Consider the following 20,463-nt stretch of genomic DNA (forward strand, 5'->3'; position numbering starts at 1 on the left):
CCCTCTCATCTCTTCACACTAATTAGAGAGAACTGGGTTGAAGTCTTAGTGGGGACACACATCTGCCTGCGCGCGGCTGGGTGTGCACAGTCATGTGTCTTCATCAAAGTGTTTCACAAAGATCATGTTTTTGTATTAATGTGTCCAGAAACATATTCTAAGGACAACATTTTATTAGACAAGCTGGTGGACTCCAATGTGCCAAGTCCATGCGCGTGTGTGTGCATGTGAACAGTGCGCAGTGTGGTGGCAAGGCACCGCAGGCGATGATAAGGAGGGGGCTTAAGCAGTGGGCTCTCCAGGCCTAATCACTGCACACATTTCAAAGGCAAGAATGCCAATTAAAACTGATAGGGCTCAATATGGGCTTTTGGGCTGCCACAGTGAAGAGCAACACATCCAACATGAAAATCAATCAGCCCCCCCGTCTCCTGGTCAGGAGAAGCATTTTGCCAGACAGTGATCTGAGAGAAGCCTCTGATAAATACACAGGCTCTACAAAGGGCTGTAGCAGGGGCAAGGGGGACAGACTCGTGGGGTCATGGAGAGAAGCCAGATTTGTGAGTCCCCAGTCATCGTGCGTGTGTGCCGGTCTATGCTGGGGATCATAGGCCCTGTGATCTCAACTCCTAAAAGTAGGTGGAAAAGAAAGTGAGAGGGTCTTTGATATATATATTTAAGGGGGATAAACTGCAGAGTGTCGTAATGAGTCATTCAAAGTTTCAAAAAGCTTTCAACCTACTTTATTTTGTCAGTTACTCTTGGTGTCGCCACTCATAGAGGCTTGTCCTGAAACGATCATTTTCATCTCAGACAAATCAGGACAGGAGTGATCGCAGCCATTTTTCGACACAGTTTGTGTGTGATGATACTGACCTGGATGAATGTCTATCGTTTGAATATCTTGCTCATGAGCTCAAATTATCACTGCTAGCCATTAAATTCTTGACCTCTTAGACCTGAGTGCAGTGTTTGATACGCTTGACCGTATCTTTATCAGTGGTCTTGTACAGCTGCTTGGTCTTTCTGACTGCGTTAAACTGGTTTCAAACATTCATCAAAACGAGAAAGTTTTAAGGAGAAAGTCAGTCTTGGAGATCATGTGTCTGAGAAACATGATATTTATTCTCACTATACATGCTGCCACTTGATGACATTAGAGAGCACAATGTGTGTTTCCATAGTTACGCAGATGACACACAACTGTACATCTGTGCTGAACCGAATGATGCTGCAGCTGTAGACTCCATTACTGTCTTTTGACAATAAACAAATGGATCTGTTAAATTAGGATAAAACTGAAATCCTACCGGACGGCCCTGAAAACAAAAAGAGAAATGCTGTTTAATAATATGGGGAAATTAACTCTACGGATTAAGGCTGCAACTCTTTGTGTTCTCCTCAATTCAGATCTAAGATTCAAGTCCCAAATCAACAAGGTGACAAAAACTTCACGTTTCCACCTTGGAAACATAGCTACAGTACGACCATTTATAAATTAAACAGATGCTGATAAACCTTTATTTCAGGCCAACTTGATTACTGTAAAGCATTATTTACTGGTCTCCTGAAAAAACAAAGAAAACACTAGCTATGATTTCCTGATGCAGGTCTGAAACTCTTCTTTGCCATGCACTTCTAGACTGCTGCACTTCTTTTCAATCATTATATTTTACTTGATTTTATGGATTAGAATCCTTATCATACAATAAGAAATAATGAGAAGAAATAGGTTCCATTTTTTCCATTTCCATATTAGCATGGAAAACCGATTATTTGCTTCTTAATGGTCCAATGAGTTTTCCTGGCTAAAACTAGACTAAAATAGCTCTGGTTTCCTTTGAATAGGATGTGTAAGACTAATGTGCCCAGAGTTTAAGACAAATAAAACATGACTTCAAATAAATTTAAAAACAAAAAACAAACAAACAAAAAAAACAGGATGAGGTTGACTGAATATGATAAAAAAAAAGGACATTTGACACAGGACTGACCCTGACTTTCAACTATGGAGACAGAGCCTGAAGACGGTTACCCTAACTTAACACAAAGACTAGAAACTGGGGGAAACAGTTAAGCAGACTCAGCCAAAAGATACAAAGATCCACCTGCCAGCACTTCTAGAGTTTCCTAATTTACTCAGCATATTTTGTTTGTTATATCTGTCCAAAAACCTAAAGCGTAAAATTGACCAGCTGTGGTTTTTCCATGTCTTGGCTGAGCGCAGTCACTGAGTGTTTGTTGCTATTGGACAGAGCCAGGCTGTTTCCCTGTGCTTGTCTTTATGCTAAACTAATTGCCTCTGGTTACTGTTATATAAACTGTCCAGTGGTGGAAGGGCTGGAACCATAGGTTGGGAGCCCATAGACTAAACTATGGACTAAACTGTATATAAGCAGTTAAAACTACCTCCACCTCCTGCAGCTACACCAGTAAAATGCTGCTTACTCATGGGGTTGCCGACTTTCTCACTATCAAATAAGGGACAAAAGGTGGCGTGGTGTGGGTGTGATGCTGCGTGAATATACAAAGTATTATTTTGAGTCATTTATTATTATAACTGATCTCTTACAGTCCAAATAAAGATCAGTTCTCAACTGTCAGGGGTGGCAAATATAGGTGTTACTGTCCAACAGGTACCTTAAACACAGTCCTTTACATGGAACCGTTAGCCTGACAAAGCTTTTCATCTACAACACGTTCTCTGTCAAAACACTCGAGAGTCTTGCACTGCAGGTTAAAACTTCTTGAAGTGAACTTGAAGTAACAATGGCCTATGCTGTAGTTCTGCAGAGGAATGAGACTCACAGAGGATGCAGTGTAGATTCATGTTCAACTGGAGAGGCAAGAAATGTGTATATTCCATTTAGTCTATAGCTTTAATAAAAGTGTGTCATTATGTAGGCTTATGTGAATACACCTCTAAATACACGAAGAGGGGCATGACTCACTAAGTCGTTTTTTCCCATGGATATTTTGTTCTGCCTTTACCACATTCAAGCACTCCTTTGTCCTTTTGCACAGCCACAGTGAAGTCCTTGCATGACAAGTCACAGGTCAAAGATATATGAAGTTCGTTTTTGATCAAGCTCTGCGCTGCATCCACTTCTTGAGTCTGGTCGTTTAATGGTCATCAGAGAGAAAATCCTCTCTACAAAGGCTTTTGAGCTCAGGACACTGAGGACAAATGAGACAGCACTGATGCACCGATGTGTAAGTTTGACATCGGTGCATCAGTGCTAACAATCTCATAACGTCATATCAGGTCCATTTTCCTGCAGAATGAGTATGTTTGATACTTGAAGCACATTTTGATTATAATTCTTCCATACTTTCATTTAAGTTGGGGTTTGACTGAAGGACTTTTACATTTAATGGAGATTTTTACATTGTTGGTACTGGTACTCTTACTTCAGTGACACTTCTGAGTGCTTCGTCTAAACTTCTCATCTAGCTGTCAGCGTGTTTCTCAAAATGATGAACCATTACTTCAATAGGAAGACATAACAGTGAAACATGATCACACATTAGAAATACAGTCAACAATCACAGAGAACAAATAATGGCAATACACTTCACCAGCATTATGTGATCAATACGTAAACATATGGAATTGTAAAGGAAGTCCATAAAGGTAGTGAAGTGATTGCAAAAGGATCTAATACCAGTCCAGCAGCTCTGGCATGTTTCTCTGAAAAACAGGAGTTTTCACTTGAGTGGTGTGTGTGCGTGTGTGTGTGTGTGTGTGTGTGTGTGTGTGTGTGTGTGTGTGTGTGTGTCTCTTAACAGTCGGGGCAAAGAATCACAAGAGCCTGCTGTGGTTCACCTCACTGAAGTGAAACTCAGTCTACACAGGAGCCGGATGTCAAAGTGAGCATTCCTCGCCACCATCCACAGTAGGTCACACTCTGCCAAGGCAATTTAAGGTGACGTCAAACACCCTGTGATGTGTGATGTGTGTGACTGCGTGTTGGTCCAGATGTGTACGAAGGCTAATGCGCTCTGACAAGCTCATAACATAGTCCTTGTCATATCATTTGACATCGTTAATTAATAAAGATTGATTGCCCTTTGTTTCCTGTCAATGAGTGTTTGTACTACTGCCCAGCCGCCGTAGTGTGTGTGTGTGTGTGTGTGTGTGTGTGTGTGTGTGTGTGTGTGTGTGTGTGTGTGTGTGTGTGTGTGAGAGAGAGAGAGAGAGAGAGTGTGTACACGAGAAATAGACAGAGAGAGAGAGTGAGAGAGATGGAAGTGTTTTTGAGAAGTTCAGGGCTTTTCCTTCCACAGATCAGACACTGGCTGGACCCAATCTTCTCCCATGATGCTTTGCAGGCAGAAACTTTGGAAATACTCAAGGCGGTGGCTAAGACACATGGAGACATATAGGATGTGCAAAAACTCTCATATTCACTTTATCATCCACACTTGTTTTTCACATTCTAACATACAATCTTATAACTGCGACTGCAAAATCTGAAAAATTAAAGGGGCACTCCACTGATTTCATCTGTCACCTTAACCTGTGGATAACAGTTATAAAGCGTCCTCTGAGACTCTGGAGGAAAGTCTCTAAAGTAAAGAACATAATCCTTGTGATGTCATTAGGGTTATCTTAGCAGGGGCTTCAAATGCAGAAAGACTGCATTAAAATTGGGGTGTGGAGTTTTAAAAATGTGGGCTTTACCAGTCAGGGGAATGTGGTATCCAGTGTTTTTGGAGTTTGACCCATGCTAGGGACTAAAAGTCGGGATTTCTTGACCTCCTTGTCTTTGAGCTCTACTTTTATAAAGATGCATCTCGCAAACCTGACAACGTGCAGCACGAAAATTCTGGAGGAGTGCCTCCTCAAAACAGTGTTTTACTATAAATAACGTCTGTGTGCATGATCTACATGACCTCAAACAACTGCACTAATCGGAGTCTGCATACTTACAAGTTGGGTTTTTGGCCTTCCACGATGTCCTCCTTGGGGATGGAGTAGAGAGCCTCATATACACGCTTCTCACCTGAGCCATGGATGGCATAGGAGTTCATCTTGTTGACGTTGGGAGGGAAGTACGACCAGGGGAGGAGAGCCTCACCCCTCCACCTCTCCCCTGTGGACGTTGCAGTAAACACCATGGGTAGTTGTTGCTGGAGAAATAAATTGGAGACAAAAATAAGATATACAGCTAACTCAAAGTACAGCCGCTCCTTTCAAGAACTCCCTTCATGGCTACCCACCAGGAATGCTTGGCGGACTCCTGACAGCAATAATATCAGATGCTGTCCGTGTCTAAAATGAAAACACAGTTCATATGTTTAAACTAACACCGTTTACATACATATATTCACAGACATGGATGTTACAGCAGCTCGGCTGTGTACTTACGGACACAGCTCCACTTCAAGGTAATTATCTGTTGTGCTATCAAGGAAGAAGGACTCTACAACTGTGAGGAGGTGGAAAAGAAAGATAATTGAATCAAGATAAAATCTTTAATCCTGCAGTAATAAACTTCTTAAAAGGTGTAATTAACATCACCAGCAAAAAAAATAAAATGTTTGAGTCATTTATTTTAAGTTACAGTTTTACAATAGTGTATAAAAATGACAGATACATAAACTTTGAAATAAGAGATGAAGAGCGGCACGCCTGCTATGCTAGCAGCGTACTCATTATCTGCTTAGATTATAATGGGGTTGGTTTCCAACCTAATAAGAAACATTAATGAGGCCAAATATGCGGGACTCATTAACCAGAAATCGAACTTAAGGTCAATTAGAGAGGATTGTTATTACTCAACCTCATCACTAGGTTTAATTGCTGTGTCACTATAATAATGATAATGCAGTTGCTATTATGGCCTAATAAACAGAGCTTCCCTCGTCTCTCCAGCCTCGTTGGACTATATTCAGAATTTTAGCTCAGCTTTTAAGAGTGACCTAAAATTGCATCACACAGACTGAATCCCTAAATCCTGACTGGAATATCAACATTGTAATAAATTGAACTACTAAAAAAGCAAAAGATAAAAGCAACATCTTTTCCGAATAAAGCAAGTTATTACAATAAGCTATAAATGTGACCTTTGTAAAGAAGTCTGAACTACTCACTACACACTTTTTAACTGGTTAACTGGAGCTAAGCTATAGTTAGCTTAGCTTAGCATAATGACTGGAAACGTCTGTTGATCAAAGCTTCATACTGAACAGACCTTTGAGAGCTGTACAGATATTCTCATCTAACTTGGCAAGAAAGTGAAAATGCATAGTTTCCAAAATGATGAACTACTCCTTTTTAATTAGCAATGTATTTATTTATTTATTTATTTATTTTTACTCTGGTTAAATTGTGACGAATTAAATTCACATTTAAGTAATGTTACAGACAACTTTTGGTGAAATAAAGTGTAATACAATTGACAGTGTCTGTACCAATCAGTCTTCGAATGATTAATAAATGCATTCATTTTTAAATGGAGACTCCCAGAATACGATTTTTAAAATGTGCCTTTAATTATTCCATTTGCCGACGTGACTTCATATCGCATTCCATTAAAACATTCATTTTATCTCTTTTAAGATCACACTTTTGCAATCACTTTATCAATAAATCAATCAATCAGTAAGTAAATAAATCAATATCTCCCTCAAAGCTCTTGCTACAGATGTATGTGCATGTCTGATCAGTGCAGCATCCTGAGCCTCTGACCTGTGACCCACCTTCATAATCCCAGAGTCCAGGGAAGGGCTGGCCGGGCTGCCCTGCAGGAGCTGCAGGCTCATTGAAGAAGGGACCACACACCTCCATGTTCAGCCCTCCTTCGCCAGGAGAGAAGAGGATCCTGAGAGGATCATGATTCACAGGATTGCTATCCCAGGTGTGCTGGATCAAAAACTCCATCAGGAGAGGACTGAAAGAACAACTGAATCAGCATGATGATCTACCATGTGATCAGCAACACAGAGCAACAATAAACTGCAGATTCACAGAAACTCACAGCAGCTCAGAACGAGGAACTGTGTCATTAGCTGTGTTCCGTGAGCTGCCCCCATGTTGTCATGGCTTATAAGAGTCACAGGCTACAAGAATTCACTCCACTGTGCTCCAGCTCAGCCTCCATGTCTTAACACGCTGATAGCAGTGTTACATGTAGAGACGTCTCCGTACTGTCAACGACAGAGCGAGAAGAAGTACACAGATATACTGGAAAGAGTAGGAAGCAGCTACACTCCGTGCCATGTCCTCAACACGCCCACGACTCGCTCCTCTGAATTCTCTTTTATTGAACACGACACACACTTCCTAATAGAGAGTTGGCAGAGACGCACGACTGATGCGGACATTTGTGTGCATATAAAAGTTAAAGCTCCTCCGGGTCATGTCAGGGTAGCAGAGCAAGAGAGAAAGGGGAAATTAACAAAGTGAACTTACTTCGGGCAGTGGTTTCAGGTTGGACTGGATTCGTTGTTTGAAGACGTTGTTTGTAACAGATCCTGGTACGTTGGCATAACCAAACTAATTTTGGTCAATTGTGTCTGTCTGCGGACTCATAGACATTGACACGCCTACGGTATGATCAGTCCTCGAGACTGTTCGTGGTTATGTTAGGTTTAGGTAATAAATCATGTGACCAGTTGTCGGGGAGCTATCCAGCAATTTAAAACCTATATGCCTATATTTTGTTAATTTTTGGTGGACCCTGAAACTACAGATTGGATTTCTTGAATTGACATCCTTCAAGATAAATCCGATTTACACTTCGAAACGCAGAGCGGAACCTTTATACTTCCCTGGTGTACACACGGAACACCTTCTGTGGTGCATATCGTCATTGCCATTGGTTGTTACTTGTTTGCTTCAAAACAGACGGCGCAACCGGAGATTAAAGTAAACATCCCACTTTTGTAGTTTTGCATTTTAAAATACCGCATGTCAAATAATGCGTTCGTCGTAACTCGTAACTGTGACCTTTCTCTGATGAAAATGGTTTGTGTTGCAAGTTAGCCATTTGTTTAACACAGCAAAAGGTTTAGTGAACAATGGTAGCTAAGCTCAGCTGAGATTCATTAGCTGCCCAAGCTAATGCTAGCTTCAGCGGGTAGAAACAGGTAACGTGAGCTAGCTACCTGATTATAAACAGCTTTGTATCGTCGTTAATGTTCGCTCGTCGTTTGTGCTTAAGGTCAGCGTTGAGTTTGCGATGTAATGTGACGCTAACGTCTGTGGTGATCGTTTTTAATTTGTCGTTTGCAACTGTTTTGCCCGTTTTCAGGTTGCACCTTCACCATGGAAGCAGAAGTTGAGTTTTTACGTGATCAAGGTAAATTAAGGACAAACTCGCAGGTTGTCAAGTCCCTCTAAATTGACAAGCTCAGTATTCGTCCAAAGGGAAGTGTAGCCCAAGTGTTAAAATGGAGAGAAATAACAAAGCTTTTTTTCCCTCTAAAACTGAAAAAGGGCTCCTAATGACCTACACATAATTCTAGTTCATCTGTTTTTGTAAATAGATAGCACAGTCCAGCACACTCAGACAGCACAAGAAGTTAGACGATGCTTTATCAAGACTGTTGGACTGCTTTCATGTCAGGGGACTGATGTGTACCTGCCTCAACATTATGCATCCAGGACTAATTGATGATAGTCCTTTGTTGATTTGAAATTCTCCAAGATATACATGACAATGACCGCCACACATATATGTATGTATGTATCTATATATGAAATCTTCTTGTTGAAGTGCTTTCGGGCCTCATGTTTTTGGGTCGTTAGGACTGATTCCTGCTCTGAAAGCCTTGGTGAACTCATATCTAGGTCTCTCATAATTTTCTTGACCTTTTGACTAATTCATCCATCTATCATCTTTGCTACCGTCTTATGTATATCTCCCTGACTGCCCCTGACTAACTGTTCTGTAACTAACATGTAGCCTAAATTTTGACTGCTTTCAGCAAAACTGCTTTACCTTGACTTATGGCTGCCCCGGCAGTGTACCTGTCAGCAAACACAGCCAACTGTTGCTGGATCTGGCCTCGAATCGACAGATAGTCCACTGCGGAGTCAACATGCATTTCAGGAGTGTTTGCAGTGCTCTTCTTCTGCTTTAACTGTAACTAATTGGTCGGTGGTACTGATTAAATCTTCGACCCTATTGACCCTTAAATTTAGAATTTTCAAAACAGCCCCACGTTGGTGGAGAAACCTGGAAACTCTGAATAGTGGAGCCATGTGTGTGCTTGACTGTGTGTGTGTTTTCAGTCCATAGGTTAAATTCAGCTCTCAGCCAGTATCAGCATGGACACCGAACTCAATCCACATCATCTCAGGTACAGAGACGTGTAAAAACCTCTAACAACTGTAGAAGATTTAGCTTGTCTTTTGATGTCTTCTGTAAACAACATCAATGTGTGCAACAAGATGTACTATTACATGTATCAGAATTTTGATTAATGAAGATTCTGATCTCTGTAACCCTGTTATCTGAATTTTACCCCATACTGCCCCCCCATCTGTTAACAGGTTGAAGAGGCAAGACCAGTAGAGTCCCCTGCACCCTGGATCTTTGATAGAAGGTCAAGTGCAAAAACACATTCATGACAACACATTCTTGTTGCAAGTCCGACTCATGGGGAAAAGAAGAGTCTTATGTTGATACGAGTGCACTGGAGAGCAAATATTTCCATATTTAAAGTAACATTATTCATCTGTGTTACAGTATAATGGCTCCTCTGATTGCGGAGTATGATCGGCACATGAATGAAATGACTGAACAGCTACAGACATACCAGGTGAAAGACTAAAATAATTAAATATAATTTAAGATGTTAAAATTTGCTGAATTGAGTAGTCTGAAGCCCAAAGGTAAAAGATGGAACTGAGGAGTATTATCTTGATTATTAATCAGAGGTTTTTTTGCAGAGTGACATATTGTTGTTGACTTTTCCTCAGAATACTGATCTTTTATCACTTTTTAGTCATGTTAGTTATGATTGTCTTAAATGATTAATAACACAAAGTGTTGATCTACTTGATGAAATCAACAGGGGCTGATGGCAGATGTCAAAGTGAAGTTGGAAAGGGTTGTCAAGGAGAACGAAAGGTAGAAAAATTCCACTGGTGTATGGAGCGTAGATACACAAGAAGAGAGAAAAGCAATCAACCCAGTGTTTCTGTCATGAGAGATGTTCTTTAAGAATATCACATTTATCTTACCCTTTAATCTCAACCCCTACCTTTGGCAGGCTGCATGCAGAGCTGAGGGAGTCTGTTGAGAAGCAGCTTCATGCCCTGCCTGTGGCTTCAGGAGTGGAGGGCAGCACACTGGAGCAGGAAGCAGTCACCAGAAACCTCCAGGAACAGGTCCAGCTGTCTGAGCAGGTCTGCAAGTGTAAATAGATTAAGTCCACCTTTAAAATTCTCTTTATGTTGTCCGTATAATATATCGTACTGTGTCATGGTATAATCTGTAGGAATGCTCCAACACAGTGTTCCTGGGAGTTAGATGGGAAGAACAGTGTTAAAAAGTTTTGATCTGTGTGCATTCAGTGGAGAGATTTGTTCAAGATGTAAGCGAGTCGATGTAAGGGAATTACTGCTTAGTATTTTGTTGAAATACTAAACTAATATTACAGATGCACAAGTTGAGGGGAGTCAGCAAAGTGACTCAATAATGCAGCAGTATTTATTTACTTTTATTTAATCTTTATTTAATCAGACAGCCTCATTGAGATTCAAATCTCTTCTGAGACCAGATTTACCTAAAGTATGCTAATATTAGCTACCATTAATTACCATAAACTACCATTCATACCAGTTGTACGGCTGCAACAGCAAAACACCCGAGGACATTGGGATGAGCAGGGGTTCGCGTTATTGATTATGAATTCAACTTTTCATTTGAAAGAGGAGGGAATGTGTCACTTCTTCTTTCAAAAGTTACACTGTCTGACTTTAAATTGACTTAGCACAAACATCAGAAACAGAGGGAAACACTCAGCCTAGTTCTGTCAAAGGTGCTCTCTGAATACTTTTAAACTGTCATATTTCCATGTTGTATCTTGTGTCTTTTACATATGTAGCAACAGAAAACAAGACATAATGTTTTATTAAGAAGCCAGCTCATGCGTTAGGGCTTGTAACTGACAGCACTTACAAACAGCTGGTCCCAGCGGCTCAACACAGCGCTGCTTGTTATAAGTTGCCAGCTTTGCACACTTTGATGGCTGAACAAAACCCCGGTGACTTTTGAATCCAGTGGTGACTCACTTGCTAACAAGATACAAGAAAAAAAAACTTTGGAACCCAGCTGTTTTCCACGCTGCTAACGCCTGCTCTGCACGAGGCAATGTCCTGGATCAGTCTGTCGACTGAGTGCACAGAGATGGAGTAAGTGAGCAAAATTTGAGTGTGAATCAATGTGTGAGTGTATCTTTGTGTGTGTTTGTGTAGGAGCGGTTGCAGGCCATGGAGCTGTGGCAGACGACAGCTCAGGAGTTGGACCGTCTTCAGCAGGTCTACCAGAAGACCATCTCTGATGGACAGATCCATGATGCTCAGAGACAGCAGCTCAAGGTTCAGTATTCCTGCATGAACATAAAGAGCCAGCATGTTAGCTCATCAGCCTTTCACCACTAGATAGCACCAGTATGATAGAAATTAGTTTAATTAGAGCAGTTTGGCCTCAGTTAATGCTTGACATAAGTGTGAGGTAATTACAAGCAGTTAACTTTTATGGAATGCCTCTTTTTGCCGTCATAGGATCAGCTCGTTCAGTTTCAGCAGCACACACACAAACTTCAAGTGGCCAATCACAAACTGGAATCGGTAAGTGATGGTTAATTAAAAGCTTGTTAAATTATTGCCTCCTAATTAGCCATGCAATCGAAATGCTGAACACTTCTCTGAAATTAACCCTGCTCTAATAATGAGTCTTGTAACTAAGTGAATTGGTCTCTAAATCACTGTAGTAGTCAGCCAGAACTGGCTTGGATGTATAAAGGAGTGTCAGCTCACTTGGTAATCCTCTAACTACCTCAGCCTTTTCTTTTTTCAGGACATGCTTTTACACACTAGTCTCTCTCTCCGTCCCTCTTTCTCTCTCTCACACCTACAATCACACATAAATACACTTGGCATCAAACTGTTTAGACTCTATTTAGACAGTAATCTGATTCAGGCTCTACCTTACTTACTAGGTTTAAGGTGTACAGTATGCTGTGCATGTATTTATTCTCTCTCGCACAAACACACATACACATGTGTGCCTGGTGGTTAGTTGGGCCATAATGCAGTGTGTGAGGAGAGAGTAATACTATATCCCTGTAATGCATTTTTAATGAGAGGGTAAGCCTTGGGCTTTCCCTCTCTGACGTCTCATACAAACAGCCATCCTCAGTGACTGAATGTGAGAGCGATTGACTTTGTAGCCACGAGTGACTGACAGAGACTCCCAAGTTTGTTCTAAAAAGACACAGAAACTTTTGAGGGATACGTTTTTTGGGGAAAGTTGGTTTGGGGATAAAGTTCGTGGTGTGTTTTTGGAGTCATGCCACTCAAATGGCAGTCTTGTATCTCTTGTCACACACAGACTAACCAGCATTTCCTGAAGACGGTGACAGAGCAGAGCACGGAGATGGAGGAGCTACACAGTCAGCTCAGGTAACTGAATACCTTGGATTTTGTTACCTCTGGACAAAGTAAGGCTAGCTCCCTGTCTCCAGTCTCTGTGCTAAGATAAGCTAACCAGCAGCTGTTGATACCTTCATATTTATTGTACAGACGTAAATGTAATAAACAAATATGGTGACCATGAATTCAGATGGCAGGCAGGTTTCTGTGTTGTTATATGCTTGAACTGTTGTTTGGTCTCTGTCCTCCTGGTGTAGGCAGGCCAAGGCTGAGCTGAGGACAGCCACAGCCAAAGTGGATGAGATGACCAAATTGCTGCAAAACTTCCAGGACCAGATGCAGAGACGAGTGAGAGAAGATAAAAAATGAACATACAAACAATATCACAGAAGAATTGTGGTTGTCCACCTAACGGGAGTGGGGAAGGTCATTGTTATGTCCCCAAAACTAATGGAACCACAACCCTGTGTATGTGCTTAGGAGGAAGATGTGGCAGAGGCTCAGGGCCGAGAGGACGCAGCAGACAGACGCCTCCAACAGCTTCAGGCGGCTCTGAGCCAGCTGGAGGCCAGGTGAGCACACCCTCATCCTGTTCACCCTGTTCTTACCCATTCAAGCATTTCAGTCTTGTGAAATTTATGCAGCATTGTGGAACTTTCAGCATGTTTTTCAAATGGGTCAGTACACATGATCATACCATCTTCTGCTTGTCAAAATGACTTGACATTTATAGCAGTAGCCCAACAGCACTAACCAGTTTGGGAATGAACAGTAGCTGTAACAGCTTGTGGAAGCAGTGGGGTGCACCACTCTTTTGGGAAGTCATAGAATTTTCCATCAGAATTACAGAGCCGAGCAGCGCTTCCCCATCTTTCTCCCTGCTAGTCCTCACTCTGTTTTCTCCATCACTAGACTAAAAGCTGCATCTCTGGAGGCAGAGGCAGTTCGTAGAGAGCAAACTGTGTGGGAGAGAAAGGTGGGGGAACTCCAGGCACGTTGCACCACCATAGAAGAGGAGAAGTATGAGGCCCTGGCCAAAGTGCGAGAGAGTGTTCAGGTGGCAGAGGAGGCCGCACTGCAGAAGGACCAGGTGAGTCCGTCCTCATTTCTTCCTTTGTTCCTTTTCCACTGGCCAGTGCTTTCCCCTCAGTCTTTTTTGAGCTGCACTATCCTGCCAACAAGTGTCCACATCCCATCCTTTACCCACTAAAATGTCTGTCTGTCTGTCTTTACCTTCTCCCTTCAGGCCCTGTTAAGAGAGAAACAGAAGACAGAGGAGCTGGAGAAGACAAAGGAGGCCATCAAACAGTTAATCCAGGATGCTGCAGTCCGCACCAGAAAAGAGGTGAATGGCTCACTGAGAAAGAACGGCTCGGCAACTGTGTGCACTCGCACTGGAAAATCTGCAAAGTGTCTTACAATCACAGCTTATTCTACTAAATGCCCTCCGTGCAATTTGTTCCATGTGTGGCGGAAATCTGCTTTTAAGATAGCAAATGTGTCTAAATGAAACTACAGATTTTCTGATTCATAATCACCTGTACAACCTCTAACTTTACTGAAGAAGTGAGCCCAAAGCAAAGCAAAGCTCTTTCCCCCTCCCTAACCTCAGTCGGGCATATGGTGATTAATACTCAATTAATGGGTCGTCTTCATCAAACCCTTCAACTGTTTAATCCTGTTAATGAAGCCTAGTATGACTGCAGCGCTGGCTGTCATCTTAGTCTCTGGCTGGCCTTCAACAAACGATGGTGTTTTAGAAAGTAACTGTTGATGTGTTTGACTTTCTGTAAATTGTGGGCCGTCCCTTGCCTCTGCCTTTTTACCTTGCAGGTAATTTTCTCATGGCTGTCAGAGGTTGAGGTTAAACACTGAAGCAAAAGTGAGGCAGTTTTTTCACCTTAATCTTCTCTCTCTCTCTCTCTCTCTCTCTCTCTCTCTCTCTCTCTCTCTCTCTCTCTCTCTCTCTCTCTCTCATTATTTAAAGCCATTCAGAGTTGAGATAAGGATGTGTAATGAAGAATTAATCCCAAAACTGCTTACACTGGTGGTCAGACCTCAGACTTACCTGAGGACTTAAGTGTCTCTCATACACTTGTGCATGAGGGGTGGAGTTTCTCCAAATATAGGTGTGTCTGGAGTTATTGGCTGTTGAGAGCACCGCTAGTGCTATGGAGCATTGTTTTTGGCTGTGCACGTGTTTTATGAGGAGGAAAATGTGTGTGCAACAGAACAAACAAACAAAAAAAGCCCCACTCTATAAAACAGGTGCCTGTAAGTAAGAGATGTTTCACTGGAGAAGAATAATGACTTAATTCAGATTGGACAAACAAGCCATACAGATTTTCATTTCCTTATAGGGAACTAGGATTACATGAAACAGCCTAAAATAATGAATTTCACATTTCATTATCACTTCCTGTTTTGGCGGGCATTTTGCCTTTATTTTGATAATGGACAGGACAGAGGTAACAGGAAATGAGGGGGGAGAGAGAGGGAACGATGTGCAGCAAAGATCCCCGGGTTGGACTGGTGACATTGAGATTACGTGGTCAGCATCTTAAAGTCCAAGGCCAAGAGCGTGCCTCAAGTGAAATGAAATGCTGAAAATGAGTCAGTTTAATGAGACATTTTGAGTGAATCGATACTTAATCGCTCAGGTTAACTAATTTGTCTGAAGGCTGCAGAATTAATTTAGTAAATTTTGTTATCTCACACATATTGGGCCACAAGGACGGCCTAGAAGATTACTAAGATTATAAAACACTGTAATAAGGATATTACAGAGATTTCGCTTCACATTGCTATAGTAATATCTCTTTTTTCTGTTGAAAAAGGTGCTTTCTTGACACATTAGAAAAACCTCATTGCTAAAAACAACTGTCCATCCAACCTGGTTGTCTGAATTCACTGCCTTTCTCACATATGGTTCAAGTTGCCAACTCAAGTACCTTCTTTGTTGTTTAATTAAAGTTTCTGTCTATGTAAAGTAAAGGAAATGAAATGCAAAGCAATTGTGCTACCCAGATCCCTGTAATCATTGTCCAATTTGGAACTGTGTGACTTTATCTCCAACAGGTGGATAATGTGCGCAAGCAGTACAATGTTCAAATCCACCGTATGGCTGAGGAGCTGTCTGCACTACAGCTGGTAAGACCCTGGCCCATTAAGGACTAATTCCTTTCAACATTACACTAAATCCTTTTATTCAGTCCCTACCTGTCTACTCGTGTTTTATTTTTATACTCCCTCTCCCCTTTCCCTCTTTCCACCTCTCTCCACCTCTCTCCAGGAGTGTGCAGATAAAGAGTCTCAGATTGAAAGGTCCCTGCGGGAAAGAAAGGCTGTAGAGGAGGAGCTGGAGAAGGTATCAGTGAAACCACAAGAAAGATACAGCCGAAGCTAGCCGCAGAGTTCTGATAGCATTTGGTTACATGGTTTTGTAGTTGAGCTCAGGCAATGATTTGGTTTAAGGCTGCCTGTGGTGTTTCTTGTTTAGGTGTATAAGGAGGGCAGGGCAGAGCCAGAGTTCAGGAAGATTGATGTCCTTCACCAGAGGTGTCTCGATGCAGAGAGGATGAAGGACGACATGAGCCTCACTCTGCAAAGCACTCAGAACAAGATAAAGAAGATGGAGATGGAGTAAGTGTAACTTAGCACTGTGGCTTTATTCTGGCCAGAAAGTTGAGCTTTCCACCTTTACTCCATCCCTTCTCCGAACCCTGAGCACTCACAGGGGGCAGGGGGAGTGTCTAATGTAGCTCCATCTGCTGCCGATAATGATGGTTGTATAAAAATAACCGTTTGTCCTGTACTTTGTCTCTCTCGCCACCTCCTTTCCATTTGTAGCTATAGTGAGGAGCTGTCACGGTGCCAGGAGGAAGTGCGGCGGTTGCAGGGCTCTCTGGCTGCAGCCCGGGACGATTGCGTCAACGTCAGTGACGAGCGGCTCCAGCTTCAACAGGAGAACCTGCAGCTCCGGAAGGAGATGGATGAGCAGCGCAAGGCCAGCCTGCTGGTCCAAAAGAAGGCCAAGCAACAGGTAACGTAATGACTGTCAGAAAAGAAAGGAAATGAAGGCATAGGCACTCTCTTCAACTGAACAGACAAGATAAGTTTCACCAAGAGTGAAGCTGGATTCTGGTCAAAAATGAAGAAAGGGATGGAAGGGATTCTGCAGGCCGATAGGTTAACGAGTAGAGGACGGACAGCCTGTTAAAGGGATATTCCAGGGATTAAGAAAAGCTTTTTCATAAAGTTGGGGGACTTGCGAGAAACAGATTAAAACAAGACTGAGAGTCTTTGAACATGTGCAGTAGACCAGAATAAAGCCAGTACAAACCAAAACAGTTAGTTTAGTGTGTATACATGCTAAAATTTGCCAATTTGCCCTAAACACAAAGTGCAGCTGTGGCTGATGGAAACGTCATTAGGTTTGCAGGTATTTGGTCATAAACCAAACGGATAAATGAAAACTTTGACCTGATGATGGCACTACATGAACAGTCAGGAGATCAGCAAAGTCAGAACAATTCATCCTTGGGGAACATAAAAGTGTGTGCCCCAAGTTTATGGCAGTCTGTTCAGTAGCTGGACCAACCTAGTCGACTGATAGACCAACTTTACCGTCTGTAGAAAGCATGCTGCTAAAAACGGTCAAAATCGATGCAGCAGACATATCCCACAATATCCTTAATACAGCTCAACAACTTCCATCCCAAACTCTGTTTCTGGTGTAAATTTGCTGTCGCCAAGCCCAAGGTGAGACAAACCTGATGACAACCTCATTGTTGTTTTCTCAGACTCCACAAAGCTCCCTCTAAAGCCAAAGGTGACGTTGTACAACAGTTTGTTTTTTTTCTGGCTCAGTAGTAGCACTCACAATGAGTAAACTAATCTTCATGTGCAAAATCAGTGGTGTGCCTCTATAAGGAGAGTGGGGAAAAAAGATGAAAGAACAAATGGATTTGCTTACCCTGCTGATCTGAAGTGTTTGCCAAGAACCATTTGGATTAACAGTTGGAAAGCTTTTACTGAAACAAATATTTAGAAACTTGCATGGAGGGTGATGGAATGGCTGGCAGAAGTTACAAACAGAGACTGACAATATAATACATGCTTTGCACACAAGTCATGCTTGCAGTCCACAAATGATAACATAAACAATAACATCAATAATTCATTTGAATTAGTTCCGACAAGGTAGGACATGTACATCTTTGACCACTGACCAATGACCTGCTCTCCCCGTCAGGTGTCACAGATGGAGCAGGAGTACAGCCTGAAGGAGCAGGGACTGGACGCACGGCTACGGGAGCTGGAGGAATGCAGCCGAAGCTCCAGTGCTGATCTGACGCGCCTCCTCACAGCACAGCAGAAAAGTACCCAGCGCTGGAAAGAAGAGGCCAAGAGCCTGATTCAGTCCTTTGAGACTAAAATCACAGGCCTCAAGTAAGAACTTGCAAAGCAAGATTTCAATTGTGGGGACAAAAAGGATGCAAAATATGCAGAGAAATGTGCTTCAGGATCAAAAGGCTACCATTTTAAATCCTGAAAACGATGGGGCACATAAATGAAAACATTACTCTGACAGCATCTGTCAGTGTGACTTTACTGGGTGTTTTCCCTATGTCAGTAAATGTGGAGCCATGTGGTGTTCAAAAAGAACAAGTAGGCTGAGCAAACTTTTCTGTGACTGACAGACTGCTGAAAGACTGATCTGATCCCCAATATGATGCAGTTTAAAATGAGATGAAATACACACGTTCTTATTTAATACATATTTAATACAAACAGAATTTCAGCAGAGTTCAAACTGTACAAACTGTTTTTATCAAATGATTAAGTCCTTCTTGTGATATTGCCTAAGGATTCCTTTTTTACTTACATCAGTTTTGTCACCAACGCTGGATTCAAAACTACCATTTGAACCAAAAAATGACTTTTAACACTTTAAGTCGCTTTGCCCTCAGCGATGGCTGTACTTCAGTTAGATGTGTTGGAAGAATTAAACATGTTGAAACACTTGAAAGTAAAGCTTTACCGGCGTTTTTGTCTCTGTTAGAAATGACTTTGCTCTTTTTTCTCTCTTTTTAAACATCTGTTTCAGGGCCGAGCTGAATCGGCACAAGCAGCGCTCACACGAGCTCGAGATGCAGCTTGAAACTGACCACAATACTATTGCCGAGGTTTGTGTAATTCAAAGATATACATGGACACACAACCCTGCAGCTTGATTTCCACTACAAATGGAGTTTAACGTTAAAGAGCGATAAAACAATGAGCAGCAGGTTCTCATCACACGTGGAAAACTTGGTGATCCAGACCTTCACTGACTTATTAAAACTGCATCACACATTATTACCTGTCATAATTACAACAACACAAGTGTATTTCAGCCCTTTAAAGCAGAATATTTTACCATATAAGCATATGCACTTAAGTGGCTCTAACAATGTAAGTTTGTCCTGAACTGTAGGGCACTGTTTTCTACCTGAGTGGAGGAGCTGCCCTTTGCTGTTCAGGCCTGATCAGCGGCTGTTAGCCTCTGCAAATGTCAGGCCTCCTTTGTAACATTGTGCTCAGACAAGAAGCAGGAGGCATTTTACTAGAGACCTGCAACATCAGCGTTAGAAGTGCCAAGCAGCATCAAGCAGCATGACAAAGACAGCTGGGAGAAGTTTAGTTGCATAAAGGGTGAAATAATAGTGGCGAGAATAATGGGAGCTGGCACAGTTTTTGCTTCTGAGAAATGCACAATGCGCTTAAACAAGTTGGGTTTGTTCAACAGCAAAGGAGTGATACTAATAACGTGAGGATGCACTCACAGTTTCTGCTTGTGTATAAATGAGGAACCCTCATCTTCTAACGACAGCCAGAAAAAAAGTATGCCTGTGGTAATGGAGTAATAATTGCACACATTGCAGACTTTTGTGTTTGACTTGGTGTAACTAATTGACATGCTTGTGTTTGTGCAGTACGAGAGGCAGCTAGCAGAGAATCAAGAGAAGACGAGTCGTCTCCAGAGACGACTGACACAAGCTGAACAAAAGGCAACTACTGCTACACATCAGGTATGGCCCATTACAGCATGTGCCCTGTGCAGAGATATGGTGACTTACCTGACTGAATAGTGATGTCATGTATCTGTTGTGTTGTGTTTTTTTTGTGTGTTTTTTTTAACAGCTGAGTATGCTGGCATCACAACGAAGGAAAGCGGCCATGGTCAGTCCAGAGACTGTGTGACAGTCACTGTGCTATGGGATGTAATGTTTAGAACATGTTGCTTGCTCTTTTTGTTATCATGTCAACACTTTAGCCAAAAGTATAAAACAGCAATGATGGTGTCAGTGCTCTGGTGAGTCAGTGTCAACGTTTTCCAATTTGAAACAATAATTTTCCAATTGTATTTATAAGGATGGAATGATGTATTTTGTGTTGAATGAAAATAAACTTTCTTGACAAACACCTTCAAAATGCACTTTGGTCTTTGTTGTATATTTAGAAATCCCAAATTGAGTATGTGCGTCTTTGTATTTGTCAAACTGCGAAAAAAAATGTCATGGTGAAACACTAAACCCGCGTGCCTTTGTTTGCCTGCACTGCATGCTGGGAGAGAGGGTTGTTGCTAGGAAACTGTAAACCTCAGCTCTGTTGAGAAGTGCATGAGCGTTATAGATAGTTTTCTACAGAAATAACTTAGATATAGTAAAAACTTGTCGAAATTGAATATTTGATACGGCAGGTATGTTCGAGTACCTCTTGTAGACGATGCTCAATTACACCAAGTTAACAAATAATAAGCAAGTTGAAAAGTTTTCTTACTTAACGTTACCGTTTGAAATGTTTCTTAC

General features: G+C 41.8%; 2 protein-coding genes across 2 annotated transcripts; one reads left to right on the forward strand and one right to left on the reverse strand.

Annotated features, from left to right (window-relative positions):
* Nucleotides 1-4,227: 4,227 nt before the first annotated feature.
* c2h4orf33 (chromosome 2 C4orf33 homolog) lies at nucleotides 4,228-7,355 on the reverse strand. The gene is made up of 5 exons (XM_070985717.1): nucleotides 6,706-7,355; nucleotides 5,372-5,432; nucleotides 5,224-5,275; nucleotides 4,934-5,133; nucleotides 4,228-4,363 (listed from the first exon to the last, which is right to left on the reverse strand). Exons 1-5 carry the CDS (start codon nucleotides 6,884-6,886, stop codon nucleotides 4,267-4,269), a joined length of 591 nt encoding a protein of 196 aa, XP_070841818.1. The 5' UTR covers nucleotides 6,887-7,355; the 3' UTR covers nucleotides 4,228-4,266.
* Nucleotides 7,356-7,819: 464 nt separating this feature from the next.
* sclt1 (sodium channel and clathrin linker 1) lies at nucleotides 7,820-20,082 on the forward strand. Its single transcript, XM_070988791.1, has 22 exons — nucleotides 7,820-7,873; nucleotides 8,259-8,306; nucleotides 9,242-9,309; nucleotides 9,503-9,555; nucleotides 9,699-9,771; nucleotides 10,027-10,082; nucleotides 10,225-10,360; nucleotides 11,432-11,554; nucleotides 11,741-11,806; nucleotides 12,570-12,640; nucleotides 12,868-12,958; nucleotides 13,091-13,182; nucleotides 13,523-13,700; nucleotides 13,857-13,955; nucleotides 15,689-15,760; nucleotides 15,903-15,977; nucleotides 16,110-16,252; nucleotides 16,460-16,652; nucleotides 17,865-18,061; nucleotides 18,720-18,798; nucleotides 19,588-19,683; nucleotides 19,796-20,082. Exons 2-22 carry the CDS (start codon nucleotides 8,273-8,275, stop codon nucleotides 19,853-19,855), a joined length of 2,055 nt encoding a protein of 684 aa, XP_070844892.1. The 5' UTR covers nucleotides 7,820-7,873; nucleotides 8,259-8,272; the 3' UTR covers nucleotides 19,856-20,082.
* Nucleotides 20,083-20,463: the final 381 nt, after the last annotated feature.

The sequence above is a fragment of the Chaetodon trifascialis genome, chromosome 2, assembly GCF_039877785.1.
Source record: "Chaetodon trifascialis isolate fChaTrf1 chromosome 2, fChaTrf1.hap1, whole genome shotgun sequence".
NCBI classification, from domain to species: domain Eukaryota; kingdom Metazoa; phylum Chordata; class Actinopteri; order Chaetodontiformes; family Chaetodontidae; genus Chaetodon; species Chaetodon trifascialis.

What these genes read in the sequence shown, in the direction of transcription:
- c2h4orf33 (XM_070985717.1), bottom strand. Translation starts at nt 6,886, where the DNA reads ATGGAGTTTTTGATCCAGCACACCTGGGATAGCAATCCTGTGAATCAT. An exon ending in TGGACTCTGGGATTATGAAG is followed by an intron (nt 5,433 to 6,705) that starts GTGGGTCACAGG and finishes ACCTCCTCACAG; the next exon opens with TTGTAGAGTCCTTCTTCCTT. An exon ending in GAAGGCCAAAAACCCAACTT is followed by an intron (nt 4,364 to 4,933) that starts GTAAGTATGCAG and finishes CATGTGTCTTAG; the next exon opens with CCACCGCCTTGAGTATTTCC.
- sclt1 (XM_070988791.1), top strand. Translation starts at nt 8,273, where the DNA reads ATGGAAGCAGAAGTTGAGTTTTTACGTGATCAAG. An exon ending in AACAGCTACAGACATACCAG is followed by an intron (nt 9,772 to 10,026) that starts GTGAAAGACTAA and finishes TGAAATCAACAG; the next exon opens with GGGCTGATGGCAGATGTCAA. An exon ending in TAGAGGAGGAGCTGGAGAAG is followed by an intron (nt 15,978 to 16,109) that starts GTATCAGTGAAA and finishes TTTCTTGTTTAG; the next exon opens with GTGTATAAGGAGGGCAGGGC.